This window comes from Plectropomus leopardus, chromosome 2 (assembly GCF_008729295.1).
Source record: "Plectropomus leopardus isolate mb chromosome 2, YSFRI_Pleo_2.0, whole genome shotgun sequence".
Taxonomy (NCBI): domain Eukaryota; kingdom Metazoa; phylum Chordata; class Actinopteri; order Perciformes; family Serranidae; genus Plectropomus; species Plectropomus leopardus.
This window is the reverse complement of record NC_056464.1, coordinates 28478570-28495703: the sequence shown is the minus strand read 5'-3', so window position 1 is coordinate 28495703 and position 17134 is coordinate 28478570. Positions and strand designations below refer to the sequence as shown.

The following is a 17134-nucleotide window of genomic DNA, read 5'->3' as shown; positions in this document are numbered from 1 at the left end:
GACAATCGAGTAAATCAATGCAGTTATTGACTGCTACTCACCAAAAATCGGAGCTCTGTCTCGCTGTATATTGTATTCAGGTTACCCGCCAATAACTTCCAGGAACTACCTGACGGCTTCGTGAGTCACGTGACGCTGAAGCATTTAGAACTTCCCTTGTCGCGGCTCTGGTTCCGTCATCGGTTGCTACAGGCAACAGGAGCGTCAGGTAACCACGGCGACCTATCTTGTGTTAGCTAAACGGTTTCCTATTTTTACACCTTTATGTTACTTGTTCCCACTAATCCTTGCTAAACGCTTTTGAGTAACATAACAGATAGTAAAAATATATTCTATCCGGGCAAAATAGCACAACATTTTTTTTTCACCGTTGACGTGACGTAACATGTTCAGAAATAACTATCAGGTACGTTTATTTTATCTATTTACCGCTCATCAGACAAACTTTGGCCTCATATTTCGTGAAAGCCACGGTCTTTGTAAATAACATGTTCTTGTTTTAGGCTAATGTGAGTTTCAACCGGATGTAACGTTAGCATAATATTAGATGCAAGCTAATCTAAATGAAACCTACCATGTTTCTCGCAGGGTGGAGCTGTGGTTGAGATCTTTAGTGGACAAGGAAAAGACCCTGTTGCAAAATGGAAGCTTTGTGGAGGTCCATCAGCCATACATAAGGTGAGTTTTCAGGGCTGCTAGTTTGCTTGTTCTTATGGTGATGACACATAAGTTAGCTAGCAATATGTCATCTCGATCAAGCTAGCAAACAAGGCCTGGATAGACAGCAACACATTATCTTTCTGCAGTCTAAGAAACATCATACACTTAAGCAATTTTAAATGATTAGGCTACCATACAGTTGGATTATCCCAGGAACAGTGTATCAAAACATTAACTTTGAATTTACACTGTAGCAGGGTTATATTGTTTTTGTATTGTTCAAGTTCCCATGGGTGTCACCCTTTACAGCAGTGATTCTCAACTTATGGCCTGCGGGCCAAATCTGGCCCCCAAGAGGGTGCCTGGTGACCCCCAAAGTAAAGTAATTCACACAGGGAATTGTTTTTGTACTTTTAGTAGAAATAAGGGGCTTATTTATCAGAAAAAGTGACAGTGGAGGATCTACCACCCCCCTCAGAGGTCCTGGCTTGGCCCGTAATGTACTAAAATCCTAGAAATGTCCTGAAATTATAGAAATTATATAAAATCCTAGACATGTTTGAAAATCCTGGAAATGCTCCAAAAATTCTCAAAATTTCCTCAAATCCTTAAAATGTCCTCAAATCCTGGAAACATCCTAAAATCTTGAAAATGTCCTAAAATCAGAGACACATCCTAAAATCCTAGAAACATGTATGAAGCTGCTGCGACTGGCACGCAGAATCCCGTCATGTTTCAGAGCTGGCCTCCAAGCAAAGCAAGTTGAGTATCCCTGCTTTACAGCCTCCAATTTCATTTGCCACTTGGACATTTGGGATGCTGCAAATTAGGCTGTATAAGAGATTGTAAACTGTCAGGATAATTGAAAATACAGACTATAAATAAACTGCGTTAGATAAAAGTCAGAAACTTCACTTTATGTGATCATTTTATTGTAGATACCAAGGAACACTGTCACTCTAACCACTTTTTCCGTGCACTCACAATGGATTTTTTTATCATTATAGAGGTGTTCTTGACACATAGCCTTCCCATTTCAAACCTCATATACAGCATATGGTCTCATAAAAACATGTGCAGTCTGCTCTCGGTGACACACTATAGGCACTCAATACTGGTCATCATACTTAGCAAGGCTGTGTAGACCTAGCAAGGTCCTGTCTGTGTTAATTCGTCTCTTAGGAGTACAATAAAGAAGTCAAGGGATTTGTTTACTGTCTGGAGGGAAGCAGCCAGACAGTCAAGATGCAAATGCCAGAGAGTGGGAAAATGTCTCGTAAGTCACCACACCTGCACCCATGTAAACTTTATTTTGTTGTTCCCATGTTGATATTAATTCACTTCTTTCCTTTTTTTAATAAGTTGGACTTCTCCAAAGATTCTTGGTCCTTCAAGTGAATATTCCCCAGTGCAAAGATTTTTCAATTGAGCTTGTGTAAGTACAGCAAGTTCAATGTTTTTTTATTCTTCTTTATACTTTATACATTGCAGCTCACCTTGAACAACACTTGTGAGCGTGCGCTGCTGTAGATCTCAATAAATCTTTAATTCTGTGGTTGAGAAAGGACTTATATTACTCAGTCAGCTTGGCTCAATATGATAGTCACAGCAATCCTGAACAGAGATTCACACTTCCTTATATTAGCATATAGTTAATATTATACTGCAGAGTAAAATATAGAAAATATATGTTAAATTAAAGTAAATTACCCTCAGACCACTTAAAGAAATATTAAACGAAAAAACAGCTTGTTTACATCTAGTATAAAAACCCCTTGAGCCACCTGGAAAAATGATTATAGGAGCAATCACTATTATGAACTGCAATTTGCTTAAATAATCATTTATAATTGAGATGATGTTAAACTACTTGCTATGAAGACGGCTTTTACATTAGCAGCAGTAAACTCTACAAGTTGATATACAAAGGAACAAGACACATTTGTAAAACATAATGTGTAGATGTTTAATGATAGAAAATTAAATGTCACTGTGTGTTACCAATGTTCTTATATTCATAAACTGTGTTTGTGCAATCAAGACTTTACAGAAGTCTATATTTAAAGGCTTTATTGAGTCTTTTATTGGGCTCAAAACTCTTCATGTGTGAATTTACTTCGTGATGAAATTCAGTTTATTACAGACTCAGGCTGTGGTATACAGTATAGATGCTGCTGTTTAAATTTTGTTATGCCATGGGGGCCATATAGAAAACAAAGCTAGGAGGACAAACTGTCAGAAAATGAAGTAATTCCTCACTATAAAGTCATATATCTACTTTTTTTTATCCACACATATCATTTCAAGAATCTGGGGATATATGTCTTGCTGGCATTGCTGTTCTTCCTTTCGAATGTGTGATGACGGCTGATTTCATGGTACTAAATAAATGTGAAAGCACCTTTGAGAGCTCACCTTAGAGACCAATAAAGCTTGTGGCTTTGTCTCCTCAGGTTTTCCTAATGACATTAATGATTAATGCTGGTGATAATTCATGTTTTGTTTTCTGTTATTTACAGGATCACTGATTCAGAGCACCTGAAAAGAAGACTTCACTTATCAACAGTGTATAAAGAGATGTCTGCCACTCTTTTGCATGCAAAGATACCTTTTGTAGGATTGAAACGCAGTATTGTGAGTATCTAACTCATCCTTGACATATATATTTTTTAAAATATTTTTGGATATGCTTTCAGCTCTTGTTTTGTTTTGTGTTTTTGTTTTTTATATCCGTATTCATATTTTTAGTAGGCATTGAGCTGCGTCTCTAAGAGATCCTTTTTACTGCAAAATCATTTTGTTTCTGCTGTCTCAGTGGTCTACTCTGTGCATCGACCTTGCATCATTCACCAATGAGCTCTTCAAGGGGTTTTTGACACTGGATGGCATCACTTTGTTTGCTACCTGTAAAGTCCGCAGAATCTTCACCATGAAAACAGAGCCCACAGGAACATCAGATGATGGTAATGATCAATGTTAAAACAGAGTTTATCAGCTTACTTTAAAGCTTCACTGTGAGTAGATTTGTTCTGAGGTTATATAAAGCTGTGTGTCTGTATGTGGAGACAGAGAGAGACAGTTGGCTGTTTTCTGTGGAAGTTGGCTGAGAGATCAGTGGTGGTTGTTTTTTAACTCAGACATGGCTCAGCAGAGCTAACAGCTGCACTGGGCACTAGCTACTCAGTGCACACCTACACTACTCGCCAGTACTGACAGCTTGTCATTTGTATTTTTCTGTGGATCAAAGTGTTTAACTTTGTTGCGTGATATTTTGTCATGATGATGTGTTTTGGTTTATTCTATGATTAGCTTAATCTAAGACTGCTCTTTTCTTCATATCTAGATATGTTTCTAAGTGGAGCTGGTCTCATGGACTTGATCCCGCGCAGTTGTCAGTTCCCATCAGATGTAAAGCACGTCACTCAGGTGTTGAACATGGAGAATTTGCGAAAGGCAGATGTGAGGGCTGGACTGTTGAGTTCTGACTCTGGTAGGTAAGAGCAAATCACAGGATTGTGAATCAATAAATGAGCAGTGGTAGAGAGTATCCAAGTAAATTTACTTGAGCAGTATATTTACATATAATTCTAAGGCACTTGTTCTTGAGTATTTCCAATTTGTGCGACTTTACACTTACTACCTTACTACTCCACTTCATTTTGGAGGCAAATATGTTTTACTGCACAAAGATTTTCTGACAACTTTAGCAAACCCAGCCCAATCACTAGAATAAACGTTGGCATTATACAACGTATGTTTATGCAAACCTTGTATATGCTATGTAAAAAACTTCTACATAGCATAGCATAGCATGTTTGGAAGTTTAAAACTAAACTTCGACATCACAGTGATTAACATTTGGTTGTATTCAGGCACAAACATGCTTACGCTAAGAAAATATTTTGTGGTGCCACAATAATGGCTGTAAATGCCACATGTCTTGCTGAAAAACAGCCGGTGTTGTTTTTTTGGTCTCGATCAGTGGTCTGCAGCTTGGTAGGCATCTTGCCCCAGTATCACGCCATCCATTATTGCCACTATCCACGATGACAAAGTCAGTACATATACATGCAGTTAGAACCACACTAGAATTGTTGATATGATATGAAAAGCCTTTTTTTTCTTTTTTTAATTTCAACCCACAATAAAAAGATAAAGATTTTACATTAACATGTTTAAATATCAAAATAGTTACGGACAATGACAAATACCAACCCATTAATTTATCCTTGTGCTCTTCAGGCAGAGAGACAAATTTTCTTATTGTCTTTCTTTTTAAATACTTTTTTAATGCTATTTCAAGCAAGGGAAGCAGAGCACATAAATTCTTTCTTACAGAGCTCAGTCCTTGTACAAGGAACAGATAACAAGACAAAATTTTGAAATCCCTCTCACTATAACTACAGTCAGATCTGTATTCAGTCAAAATACAAATGCTGAGGGGGGTTTAGGCAAACATGGCTTTATAAAATGTTTTTGAGTTGTTAAACAAAAACATGAAAGTTTAAAATTTAGGTGTCCACTTACTTCTGTCCATTTAATGCATGTCTTTTATGATACATCACAACGGGTTGTAAATTATGACTGATAAACTGAATGTGTAAATCTAAACAACACAGGATATCAGCCGACAGCTACCAGTGAAACAGTTATTATGCACAGAAAAGACTTGTGTTCCAGAAATTGTTGCACATGGAAAAATTGTTTTCTGCGATTGGGATGATAATCGATTTGTTTTCCTCGTACGAAATTCCTGTGGTCCTCATTTTTGTGTTCATTTGCACCTCACCTGTACTTAGAGAGCTGCAATTATCTCCTCATATGAAGAGACATGCACCAGTAATCCAGTTCCGCCGCCTCTGTGGCCTTTTTTTATCAACGCTTATTTATTTGTTCTGACAGCTGTCTAAGTCATGTTTAGTCAACTGGCAGTGCCCATAGAAGAGAGAAGTAACCACGCACAAGGAATAGCTTTTCATAATTAGCATCTGCATTATTAGCATAACATTCCTAATCATAATTAAAATGATTGCTATTAGAGTAGGCATCCAATTTAGCTGTGACCAAGTTGCTTGGTGAATATTGTTGCTTCAGTACCAATCTGTCAGAAACTGTTAAAAGTAAGTTACAGCCGTTTTTGTCATGGAGCCAACTAACAAACCATGATTATATAATATACCATTACACCAAAGATATTCTGTTTTAAGGTCAGTGAATTTTCACAGATCAAAATCACAACTCAAAATATTCTTTTGTCTATCAGCTATCATGTATCTTATTTAATTCTTTTATTCTATTGTTTCCACATTCTTTAAATTCTTTAATGGGCATCTGCAGATCTGAAGTACACTGAAATGTACTCACTCCTACTGTAAACATGGGTCATTTGTGAGTGTCGAATCTGCTGCTTCAAAGGAGTGCGACTTCTTTTCTTCCCTCTCAGTGCATCCGACTCGGCTCCGTCTGTATCATCTTGACGATCCTGTGTGTTTTGTGGAATGAAAGTGTCTGCTCTCTGCTCTGATGAGGATCAGAAAGAAAGTTTGTTTTTCTGTTAGCATCAGCGGTGGTGGTCCTAATGAGCCCTGGCACAGATACAGCAGGGTCAGGTCGCGGCCCTATCACGGCTCCCTCCAGAGCCCATTATTTTTACATGATGATTATGGAGCAGATTGATAGATTAAAGAAAAACGCCAGTTCAATCAGACCAGCAGTAGAGTCTAATTTATATTCAACCTAAACTATAAACTACATGTTGTAATCACTGGGCTCAAATCCAAAGCAAGAAAAAGGAATGTTTTTAAAGTTTTCTATTTACTATTTTTAAAAAAAATCAGCCACAGCAGCTTTAAAAGGTCTTTGTGGCTAGTTCGGATACGGCTTTTCACTCATCTTTAAAATGCCTGTCTGCGGCCTTCACACTGAACATGCTTTAAGGCTACATTTATCATCTCAGGGGTTGACAGACTATCAGCCTGGCCAATAATTAGAGACAATATTTTGCATTTTGCAGATTATTTGTGTCTGCATTTTATTTTAATGATCACCGATAAATTAATTCAATAAAAAGTGCAAAGAAAGTGTCAGCATGGGAGGAACATTTACTTTGTAAAACCTCAGGGAGCTATTTGTTTTATGTATTTTTTTATTTAAAATTTCACTTGACTTTATCAAAAAAAAGTTGATGGGAATTTGCTGTATATGATGTTGAAGGTTTTGGTTTTGATTAAGCATTTGCTGAAGGCATTTAAGCAAAGTTTTGTGTTGGAGTTTGTTATATTCCAAATTCTAAATATTGACAGAAAGATTTTCATTTTTATTGTAAAGGCATATCCATAATCGGTCTCACTAACTACTAAAAATTGGTATTGGTAGCAGCCCTGAAAAACCAATATTGGTCGACTTCTAATCTATATGAACTATCCAAGCCAACACCAGGCATTAATATGATATCAGAAATATACTCTTAGAGACTCTTACCTTGAACAAACATTGAATTTAAATAGGTTTGTTATCCATACCTGACCTTAGCATGAGATGTTTGGAGGACGTTGGCTTTTGGTTACTTTACAGAATTACTTAAAACCAACAAAATATTAACATCATCTGTTGTCAGCATTATACGTGAAACTGATGTTGGCATAGATGTCTGATATTGAATTTTTTGTCACCCTTCGTAGCAACGTTTTGTCAAAAATTTCAGCTCATTTGGGGGTGGTGCGAAAGCTCATATGAACTTTGGTCTGCCTCAAAATGCGGGTCTTGGTTCGCTTCCACATGCACTAGAGTTCAGTTCACTTGAGGTGAGAATGTGATCCGACCAAAATACAGGAAGTGAACCAAAAAACAGTGCTAATCCATAATTTATTATGAGCATGCCTCTCTCATCTTCTGTGTAACAAGGACAACACATCATAATCTCTCCCTCATCAGGGTTCATTCAAAGATTGAAATGTTTAACAGCTGATTGTCTTGTCGGCTGCTCATATTGTTTGCCTTCTTTTAAAATATTTGATTGATTGCAACAGTCTCATTTGTTTATGATATTTGGTGCACTTGACAAAGTGCAGTTTTAACACTAATCTGAGCTATTAAAAAAATGCAAAATTGTTGCAACTTCACCCCCAAATCGCACAGTGTCTACCAAACTATAGATGTGAAAACGCCCTTCAAATATGTATGAGCATAAGATGTAAGAAAATGCCTCAAAGAAAACCCTATCCAAAAAGCAAAATCACTACTGGTCAACGTATAATGGGATTTTTTTTGCAGTTCCTGATCAATCTACCACTGCAAGATCAACCACTTATCGACAATCCAGGCCCCAGGGTGTTTCACTCGCAGCGTCAGGCTCCAGGGTCTCAGGGCCACCCCCTCAAACTGGAAAAAAAAGCAGTGCAGCCTCAGATGGAACGGATATAAGTGTACTCTTAATCACAAATGCGGTAATCTCATGAATCCCATAATAACATATATCCCTTTATGTTATACATTACCATAAGTACAAAATAGAACACGGCTTTGAACTTGTTTTTCTTTTTGTTTACTGTTCCCCGCAGGGATCCCCAGCCAGTAAAGTGATCCAAAAAGTTACTGCAGAAAGTGAGAGCATTGCCACGCAGAGTGACAAGTTATCACACAGAGAACCGTCCCACATACTTCTTGAGGGTAAATTTGAATCGAAGTCCATAGTCATTTTAACAACTCTGCATACTTTCTACAACTATACATGTCCTGGTCTATCAGTTGCTGAAATAAAGGCTTTTTGATGAGTTAGAATTCTAAGCCAACATCTCACTCATCAAAATGCTAAGTGTTGATATCAAATGTTAATTTCTTATGAGTGAAAATGTGCATTGTAGATATCTTTAACTAACTTAATTACAATTTGACTTACCACTGACTTATATTTTAATTCAGTTACAGATATCTACAATGCAATTTATAGATATGTGTAACTGAATTTGAACAGAGGATAGTTGTATCTGTAAAATTTTTGGGTCTCACGGTAGTGCATTGGTTAGTGCTGTCACCTCACAGTGTTGTTATGGTTGTCATGGGTTTTCTTTGGGTTCTACAGCTTCCTGTCCTATTCAAACACATGCAAGTTAGATTAACTGGAGACTCTAAATTGGCCGTTGGTGTGAATGTGAGTGTGAATGGTTGAGTCTCTATGTGTCAGCGCTGTGACAGTGTGGCGACCTGTCCAGGGTGTAAGCCGACTCTTGCCCAATGTCATGTAGGATCAACTCTTGCCCCCCTGCGACCCTTAACATGATAAGCAGTTACAGATAATGAATACAATTCAATTTTGACAAGTTATAAAAATATAAAAATATAAAAATTATAAATTCAGTAATCTAAACTATTATTCAATAGTTGAATAGGGATCAAATGACAGTGGAAAATAAGAATAAAAGACTAAAGTAAATGGCAAAAGGTAAAAAGTGAATTACACTCACACACAAGTTCAGACATACATGATTAGTACTTAAATATAGACATGAAAAGCAAAATACAAAAAATATATATTGCACTTAAAGTGAGAATATTATTATTATTTTCTGTCTTTTTATTCTATTTTTGTGTGTCTTTGTATTCTGACATATTCTGTACTTACATGATGGGCCAGAAGTCTTTAGATTCAGTGATGAAAGGCTGTGTAGGAAAATTGAACCAAAGCTGACTATTAGCAGTGATTTTTGTGTACAAGGTACTGCACATATCTGGGTCCAACTTGTTGTTTGTGTTGTGTGTGCTTTCCATGCCAACCGACTTCCGGTTATCTGGCCAAATATTGAAGCTACTCCTCATTCTGGAGCACTATAAGAAGCAGCTAACATGGAAGCAGATAATGGTGAAGAAGAAAGAAAGCGAGATATTGTTATATTTAGAGTCTAAGCTGTAATATGGACTCATCCACAGGATGCAGAGGTAGAGCAGATATCATAAAAGGCAGATTACTTGGTCTTTGTTCAAAAGCACAGTCAATAATAGGTAAGCAATCAGCGAAGGCAAACAGAGCCAGAAAGGGAGCTGGCAGGGAGGTATTATGCACATAAGACAATTTGGCAAAGGGAGTGAGTTGGTGTACCAGTATATGTATGACTGATAGGTGGGAATAAGGAGCAGAAAATGTGAAAATGAACTAAAATGTAGCTGAACCGAGGACAGACAAGTTTTTGGAAAATTTCCAGAAAATTAGTCCTGTAGCTAGAAAAAATTTTTTAGGACGAGCAATGCCTGCTTTCTTTTCTCACATTTTTGCACAGGTTTAATCAATTATAAACTAGATACAGCGGAAACCACTTATAATGATCACGGTAACAGTGATCATCCAATTATATGGATCAAAAAAGTTTAATGGAATCGTAGATATATACAAATGCTCTTTGGATATTGGTTTATAAACATCAAGTAGTCTCACAGTTTTCAATTCAGTGTTTTTTTTTAGCTTTACTCCCATGATACTTTACCCTGTGGTAACCTGTCTGCTTCCAGCTGGCTGTGTGGTGTTAGTGCTGCACTGACATTGAACTCATGACTGGAAAAAGAAAGTTACTTTCTCTCAATGAAAAACGTAGTTCTCTCAAACCTTATGGCTGCTAGTGATGGAGACAAATAAATGAAGGTGTAGGGGGAAAAGTCTTGTGGTTGAAGCTGCCCTTTTCAGTTGGATTCCCAGCAAACATCAAGATGTTAAATGGCTGTTGTTTGAGCATCCTATTAAGACGTCCCATTACGGTTCAAAGATAGTTCCTTAAACTTGTGCATACATCTTTGACGTTACCTGGTTGGACGTCCTTCCTGAGCATCCTACCAACTCACTTACACGACCCAAAAATAAATGAATTTTGACTTGAACCCTGCCTACTGAATGAAAGCCCTGTGTTTTAACCACTCATCCACTACTAGATCTTATTAGTATCATACACTATGTTATTTTTCAGACTACGTCAGACTTTTTTTTTTTAGCAAAAAGCCCTGAATGCCACTTCTCCCATGTGCAATCAGAGACAGTTTGAATATAGACTTATGGCTCTTGAAAGCTGCACAAACATAAAAAGACGAGACAGAAATATAATTTAGATACATTGAAAATGGCATAAACATGTCTTTTGTTTTTAAAAAAGGAGGTGAGTGGTCTTAGAAATGTGGCCTTCAACTTTCGATAAAATGTCTCATTAAAAACTAAAACAAAAACAAACAAAAAAACAGGTAATGCCTTGCAGTTTTTGGCAACCAACCAAGACTATTTTTTGGCAAGGGACATGTCTTCAGACCACATTTTTTTGGGTTATAAAGCCTGGTCACAGAAAGTGCCCGTAAAGAAACAGCTGTATTTTGTTTTAAACAATCTGTAAAATTCAGTAAATAGCAAAGCGGTCAGTTTCTTTACTTTATATCAGTGTGATAAATATACAAATGTCATTTGATGGCAATCTGCAAGAGAAATAATGAAAAGAGAAAAAAAAAAATGGTTAGGATAATTATTCGCTTATAAGGATCAATTTGACCTGGGGAGAAGTGGCGGTTTCAACTGTACTAATATCACAACTGTCCAAACCCTCAGTTTTCCATAGTGGCCCCTAAAGATTGTTTTGAGTACAGAGCTGGGACTTTTGCCATCAAAGCAAATAAAGAAGACAGAGAAGTGCTGCTGGGTGAAGTGGTCACAGGTGCTCTTTGGATACTTCAGGTATACTGTGTTTATTCAATCTTGTGAAGTGCTCATTGCATGAGTGAAGTATACTCTCAATCAAAAAATATAAAATGCAAGTCTCATTCAAAAACGATCCAAGGCACACTGTGGGGTTTGTGCAGACTGCTGTCGCTACAGCAGATTATGACCTTGATAAAGACCTGTGAGTGGCAATGTGTTGCTCATTTTAATCTATATTGCCATGTAAAATAAAGGCGTTTTTTTTAAGGATACTTGTATTTTATATATCTGACAGAGTTTACATGAATCATGCAATGTGCACTTCATAAAATGGATTAAAGCAAAAAAATGTTTTTCTAGTGCCATTTTTATGAAGTTGTTTCACCTTGCTGTTGTTGGTATGCAGGGAAATTTCCAGTGCTTGATCAGGTGTCACGAAAGTGCATATGTTATTTACTAAACTTAAATGATATGTAATCGGCTAATGTGCAGTGATACTCACTTTTCCACTTCATGTAGAGAATGAGGAGCTAGAAGACTTTCTAGTGAGTCTCGTACCTCTACATATCTAATGCCCCGTGTGACTGAGAATCTTTATAGATTGCAGATCACCTACCTTTTTTATTATCTGGCATGTGAATATAATGTGCATTAATGCCGATCAAGCTTTTAAAGCTGCGTGACTTAAACTGTACTGCCATCTGTAAAAGTGCCTCCTCATGGTCTTAAGAATGCACCCGATTATTGTGCATTGGTAAAAGCATCGCACATGAACCAAGAAAACAAGAGCCCAGCTCTGACAGCACCTAATAACAGCCTTTACAATTGATAATACAACAGCCTTTGAGCATGACTGAATGATGATTAAAATTCCTTAATTCAGCTGAACATAATGTAGCTGGATGTATTCTCTAGGCACTGAATGAATGTAAGAAGCTCAGTTATCGGAATGCCTTCATTAATAAGGATTTTCACAGTGCATAATCAGTTCACAGATATGTTTCTGGCAGGCTATAATAACATTGATGTTTAACTGTTTTGTGTTATAAAGCTTTTCTAATGGTGAAAATCCTGCATGTAGGAACACTTGGCAGTTTGCAGCCCCATCCCCCGAATGACAGAGTGTTGGACAAGCTGGGATCTAAGAAACTGCGGGTCTACAGTGCTAGAAGAGAGAAGCTAGCATTGTCAGGTAAACTGTGTGCACTACACCTTACATTTTCTGTCTATTAGGGTGGCTGCAAGTCCTTAAAATGGCTTAACTTGTAAATGCAAATTTACAAATGCGTTTTAGTCACTACTAACTATTCGGTGGGGCACAGACTTTGACACACCTGTATGCACAATATGCCTGAATTGTCTCCCCCTTTTCCTATAAAATCACTGCATTAATAACCCTTTGGGGCAACATCATTTTTCTTAAGCTGCTTTCAGACACTTTTCAAAAGTGTTTAAACCATTGAACCTGTGGTGCGATTTTTTTTTTAGGTGGAAAAAAAAGGCTATGACCTGCTTAGAGAGAAATGGCCAAAATCGTGGCTGGAGACAGAATGCTGTTAGGTTTATCGGGGCAGAGACAAGGAGAGGTGGTCAGAGGCGAGCCGAGTCAATTATATTTAAAATTATGTTACATAATTAATATAAATTTTGAGCACTTATTTTGAAGACTTGTTTGTTTTTTTTTTAATTTTTCAGGCAGTTTTCTTTGATTTTTTTTTTTTACCAGTTTCTTGCTAATTTGGGGTCATTTCTTCTTTCATTGCTCATTGCCTTTTCTCTGAAAGAAATCAAGCCATTTTGCTCTTGTTTCAAAGGATTGCACCAAGGCCTTGCTAGGCAGCCTGCTTGTTATCTTTTATATTTACTGTGTGGTAGAGTGACATATTGTCATGCAACAGTTCTTATAACATCCTACAATTTAGCCCCCAAAATTATGTTAGGTACTTTGCCTAACATTACATAATTAATGTGCAGTTATGGAGGTTAGATTAAGACAAGTAAAGCTACTGTGTTAGGAAAAGAAACATGTTGACAACATACCTCAAAATGACACAAAGTTCAAACTTTGATGACTGGTTCAGAACATTGGCTATTTTGAACTGGCACTAGTGTTTACTTGGAAAGTGTAGATTTTCATTTTTGGTGTGTATTTCTAAGGCCAGTTTGGTCCTACATTTAAAAGTAGCATTAAAAAGTTCTTTAAAAGTCCTTAATTTAACTTGTTCATACCTGTGGAAACCCTTTGTATGTTGAGATGATAGACTCAAGACTACATAAATGATAGATGTAGCCACCACCCAATGGTTTGTGGGTTATCATATTGAAACCTGGAGTTTGGCATTTAGGCCATTAGGCCAATCTTTTTTTTTTTTTTAAATCAGAAGTCACCATATTTGGATGAGAGGGTGGGGTTGTGGAGGAGAAGGGGTGGATCTGACTCACAGACTGTAGCAAAGCCTCATATACAGCCTGTCACTTAAACTGACTACACCCTTAAATATGTGTAACTATGGGCATTATTAAAATGTTAACACAGGTGAGTAATATAAGCAAATCACCCCCTACAGTTGTTTTTAATGTTTAAATTCGCTATAGTGACCATAAGCATTTTTTTACCAGGCTGAAAACACATTTATTTCTGCTGTAAAGTTGGGCAATTTGACGTGGGGGGGTTATGGAGATTGACTGACCAGCCAAGAATCTACACAGTTTGGTGAATGTTAATATGATAAGATGTTCTTCTGGTTAACAGCCTCTCCAGATGCTGTTAATGGTGGCCACAGAAAGAAAAGTAAAACCAGGGAGAGGAGCACTCCCTCACCCAGTAGGCAGGAGAGCAAGCAACAACCTCTGACCCCAACAGAAAAGACAAAGCACCTAACAGCAGGTGAGGCTCACATCTGCTGTGAATAGACAGGGAGCATGACAGCAGGAAGCAGCAGCAGGAAGACATGTGCACTTTTCCACTGAGTGATGGTTAGAAAGGTCTAAAAAGACAGCGAGGGATGGGACAAAAGAGAATAATGTGCATATTGAGTGGTATTGGTGTCTACTTTGCATGTTCTGATTTCACCAAGTAGTTCCTTTATACTTGAGAAAAATACCTATTTCTGCTCTTAGTTTATGAATTAAATCACTTCAAAATATTGCATGAATTTTAATGAGCCTCATTGTATGCTGCATACACCATCACTTTTGTTCCCCTTTTTAAATTTTGCATAACCCACGTCAAGGCCATTTGCAGGATTTCTTTTTTTTCTTTTTTTTTTTTTTTTTTTAGGAGTACCTACTCCTACTCTATCCCACAAAATCCCCACCCCCTGCCACCATAACCACACACACATGCACACACCCCCACCTACACCAGCATTGTCCTCACAAAATGAGTGCACGTGCTCTGAAAGCTCATTTATGGATGTTTCTCTACAGCAATAAGCTCCTTTGCTGCAGCCCTGCCCACAGATGGAAAGTAGTTAGTTCATTAATGGTAATGTGGCACATTAAATAAAAGTCACAGGGACATCTCCTGAGCCCAGGGTTTGCCACACAGTGGGCAATTAGAGAAAGTGATTATACTGTCGAGAGGTTCGAATGTGTTCACTCATTCAGACAGAGGTGCCTCTTTTGATGTCACGCCTATCGTGGAGTTTAAGATTCAGTGCTTTGTCTTGCAGACACACACACGAATGGATGCAACTTTCATTTCAGGCTCAAAAAGACTGTACCCATATTGTCAGGGACACAGTGTCAGATATTGTAACACTGCTGTAAGATTTTCTGTTTCTACTTGAACAAAAGTGGAAAACCAAAAGTGATTAAAGCTGGATAGGAACAATATTTGCTTAGAAAATATGCCAGTTAGATTTCTAAGGATGTTTGGACAGAGCTGTCATTTCATGAGTGACAACTTTGCAGTAAACTGCTGTTCTCACTGTTGATTATGTTGTTTATATTGTTATATTGTCGTTAAGGCATTAGCATTGCAGGGCTGTTAAAAAAAACAACACAAAAATGTCACTGCGGGAGAAATTAATGTCCTCCTTTGGCAAGCGATGGAATTCATTACAATTTTGCATATTGTTATTATGAATTTTTATGTGCATATGATCAAATGAAATTAGAACGCCATTAGTCACATGATGAAAAAATTAGAAACGGATTTATCGCTCACTGTAATGAGATGCCTATCATTATACTCCCCTCAGTCTTTGCAGTTAAGACCTTCATGTGTATTCTGAAAGACTTATCCATGTATTATACAATTTCTACACTCAAAGCCTCTTTAACAATGCACTCATATGCAACAGTGTATGTTTCAAATGGAGAATTTACTCCTGTTTGGGTTAAAACTGTCTTGTTTTTGTTTTTGTTCTCTAATCTTTTATTTTAGATGAGCGTAGCTGCACCCCTGCCAAGGAAAGTTCAGGCGCTGCTCCCACACCAGCACAGTCTCCCTCCTGCTCGATCTGTCCAGGTTTGCCATGTGACCTGCAGGTCTGGAGCAGCTGGGAGAGTAATGAAGGGTCTGAGCCCCAGCTCACTCTGCGAGAGGAGGTGTTCACTTTCTCATCCCAGCCACACTCACCCAAACGAGGGCCAGGCCAGGGTGACCAGGAGAAGATGGAGATGGGAGCTGATCAGGTTCAGAGCAAAAGTGTGAGGCGGTACGAGGCCCAGCCTGAGGATGACTTCATCGGCAGTGAAAGTGATGAGGTATGTCTCTTGTATGTCTGTGAGAAACTCATGCAGGCTGTACTTCAAATACACTCACATTTGAGATGAATCTTTTGACACAAGATATAGGCCTATTACTCTGACTCTCATGACCTTAAATAGGCAAACTTGTGTTACACCATGTACAGTGACAGTATAGACAAACGCCAGTTTAAATACATGTTCTCCATTTAGGGATGTATTCTTTCATCTCAATTCTTCCGCCAAGATTCAGCGTATTTCAATATCTCACATTATGTCCACAGTTTGATTTCAGTCGGAGTTATTTGATTAATTGGGATTTCCTGCAAATGCAGAAAACTTCAAAGGTCAGTGGGGTTATTTATCATCAGATAATTTATTAATGGTTCTGAGACATATAATAAAGAATAGTAGTTTTCTTTATGCTGAGCAGGGAAATTAAACTGTTGAACTGAGTATAAAGATGATCTTCAAAGAAATGCTAATTGCTTTTACTTATTTAAAACTTTATAATAAGTCTGATAATTCAGACTTAAGAGCCTCATTTTGTTGCACAGCTGATTACTTTTAATATAATTTATTTTTTCATTAAAATAATGTATTCTGTGCACCACATTTAAGACATAATCCACCGTAGAACACAAAACCTAAAGAAAAAACAGATACTTAAATTGGCTGTTGCATGTATTTGCCAAATGGTGTATTTTTTAACTGGTTTAAAACATCCACAGACTGCATTCCTATATGTTGTGGATATGGTACCAAACATAGACAAAGTGCAACTGTGTCATTGCATTTCCAGCTTATTTATGTTGGAGTCAACAGGAAAAAAGAACCCCTCTAAAATATTAATAGTCATTGTCAGGTTTTGGAATCAGTCAGGTGCTTCTCCCATACTCACTATTTTCCATTGTACATTTTGTGCATGTGCAGGTGTGTATGTATTGAACTCACACCACATCAAGCCGATATGAAAAAACGAATAAAACAGGTTTTGTTTGAAAAAATGTGATTCCCCTTTAATGGTGACCTTTGTAAAGTGCAGTTACTATACCTGCAGTTTCTTTGCTTTCTACAAAGCTCTACCCAGAGTTGACATTTTTCTTCAGCTTTTGC

The 17134-nt window shown here is 37.5% G+C and overlaps 1 protein-coding gene across 1 annotated transcript in view; it reads left to right on the top strand.

The window, feature by feature from the left end:
• The first annotated feature begins 385 nt into the window (after nt 1-385).
• The window catches only part of cfap20dc (CFAP20 domain containing), a 40918-nt gene continuing 24169 nt past the window's right edge, over nt 386-17134 (top strand). The window contains exons 1-12 of the mRNA XM_042506580.1: nt 386-406; nt 589-678; nt 1843-1936; nt 2023-2095; nt 3180-3294; nt 3476-3623; nt 4004-4150; nt 7933-8105; nt 8220-8328; nt 12405-12515; nt 14076-14210; nt 15714-16036. Coding sequence (XP_042362514.1) covers nt 386-406; nt 589-678; nt 1843-1936; nt 2023-2095; nt 3180-3294; nt 3476-3623; nt 4004-4150; nt 7933-8105; nt 8220-8328; nt 12405-12515; nt 14076-14210; nt 15714-16036 — 1539 coding nt within the window. The remainder of the gene's footprint in view (nt 407-588; nt 679-1842; nt 1937-2022; nt 2096-3179; nt 3295-3475; nt 3624-4003; nt 4151-7932; nt 8106-8219; nt 8329-12404; nt 12516-14075; nt 14211-15713; nt 16037-17134) is intronic.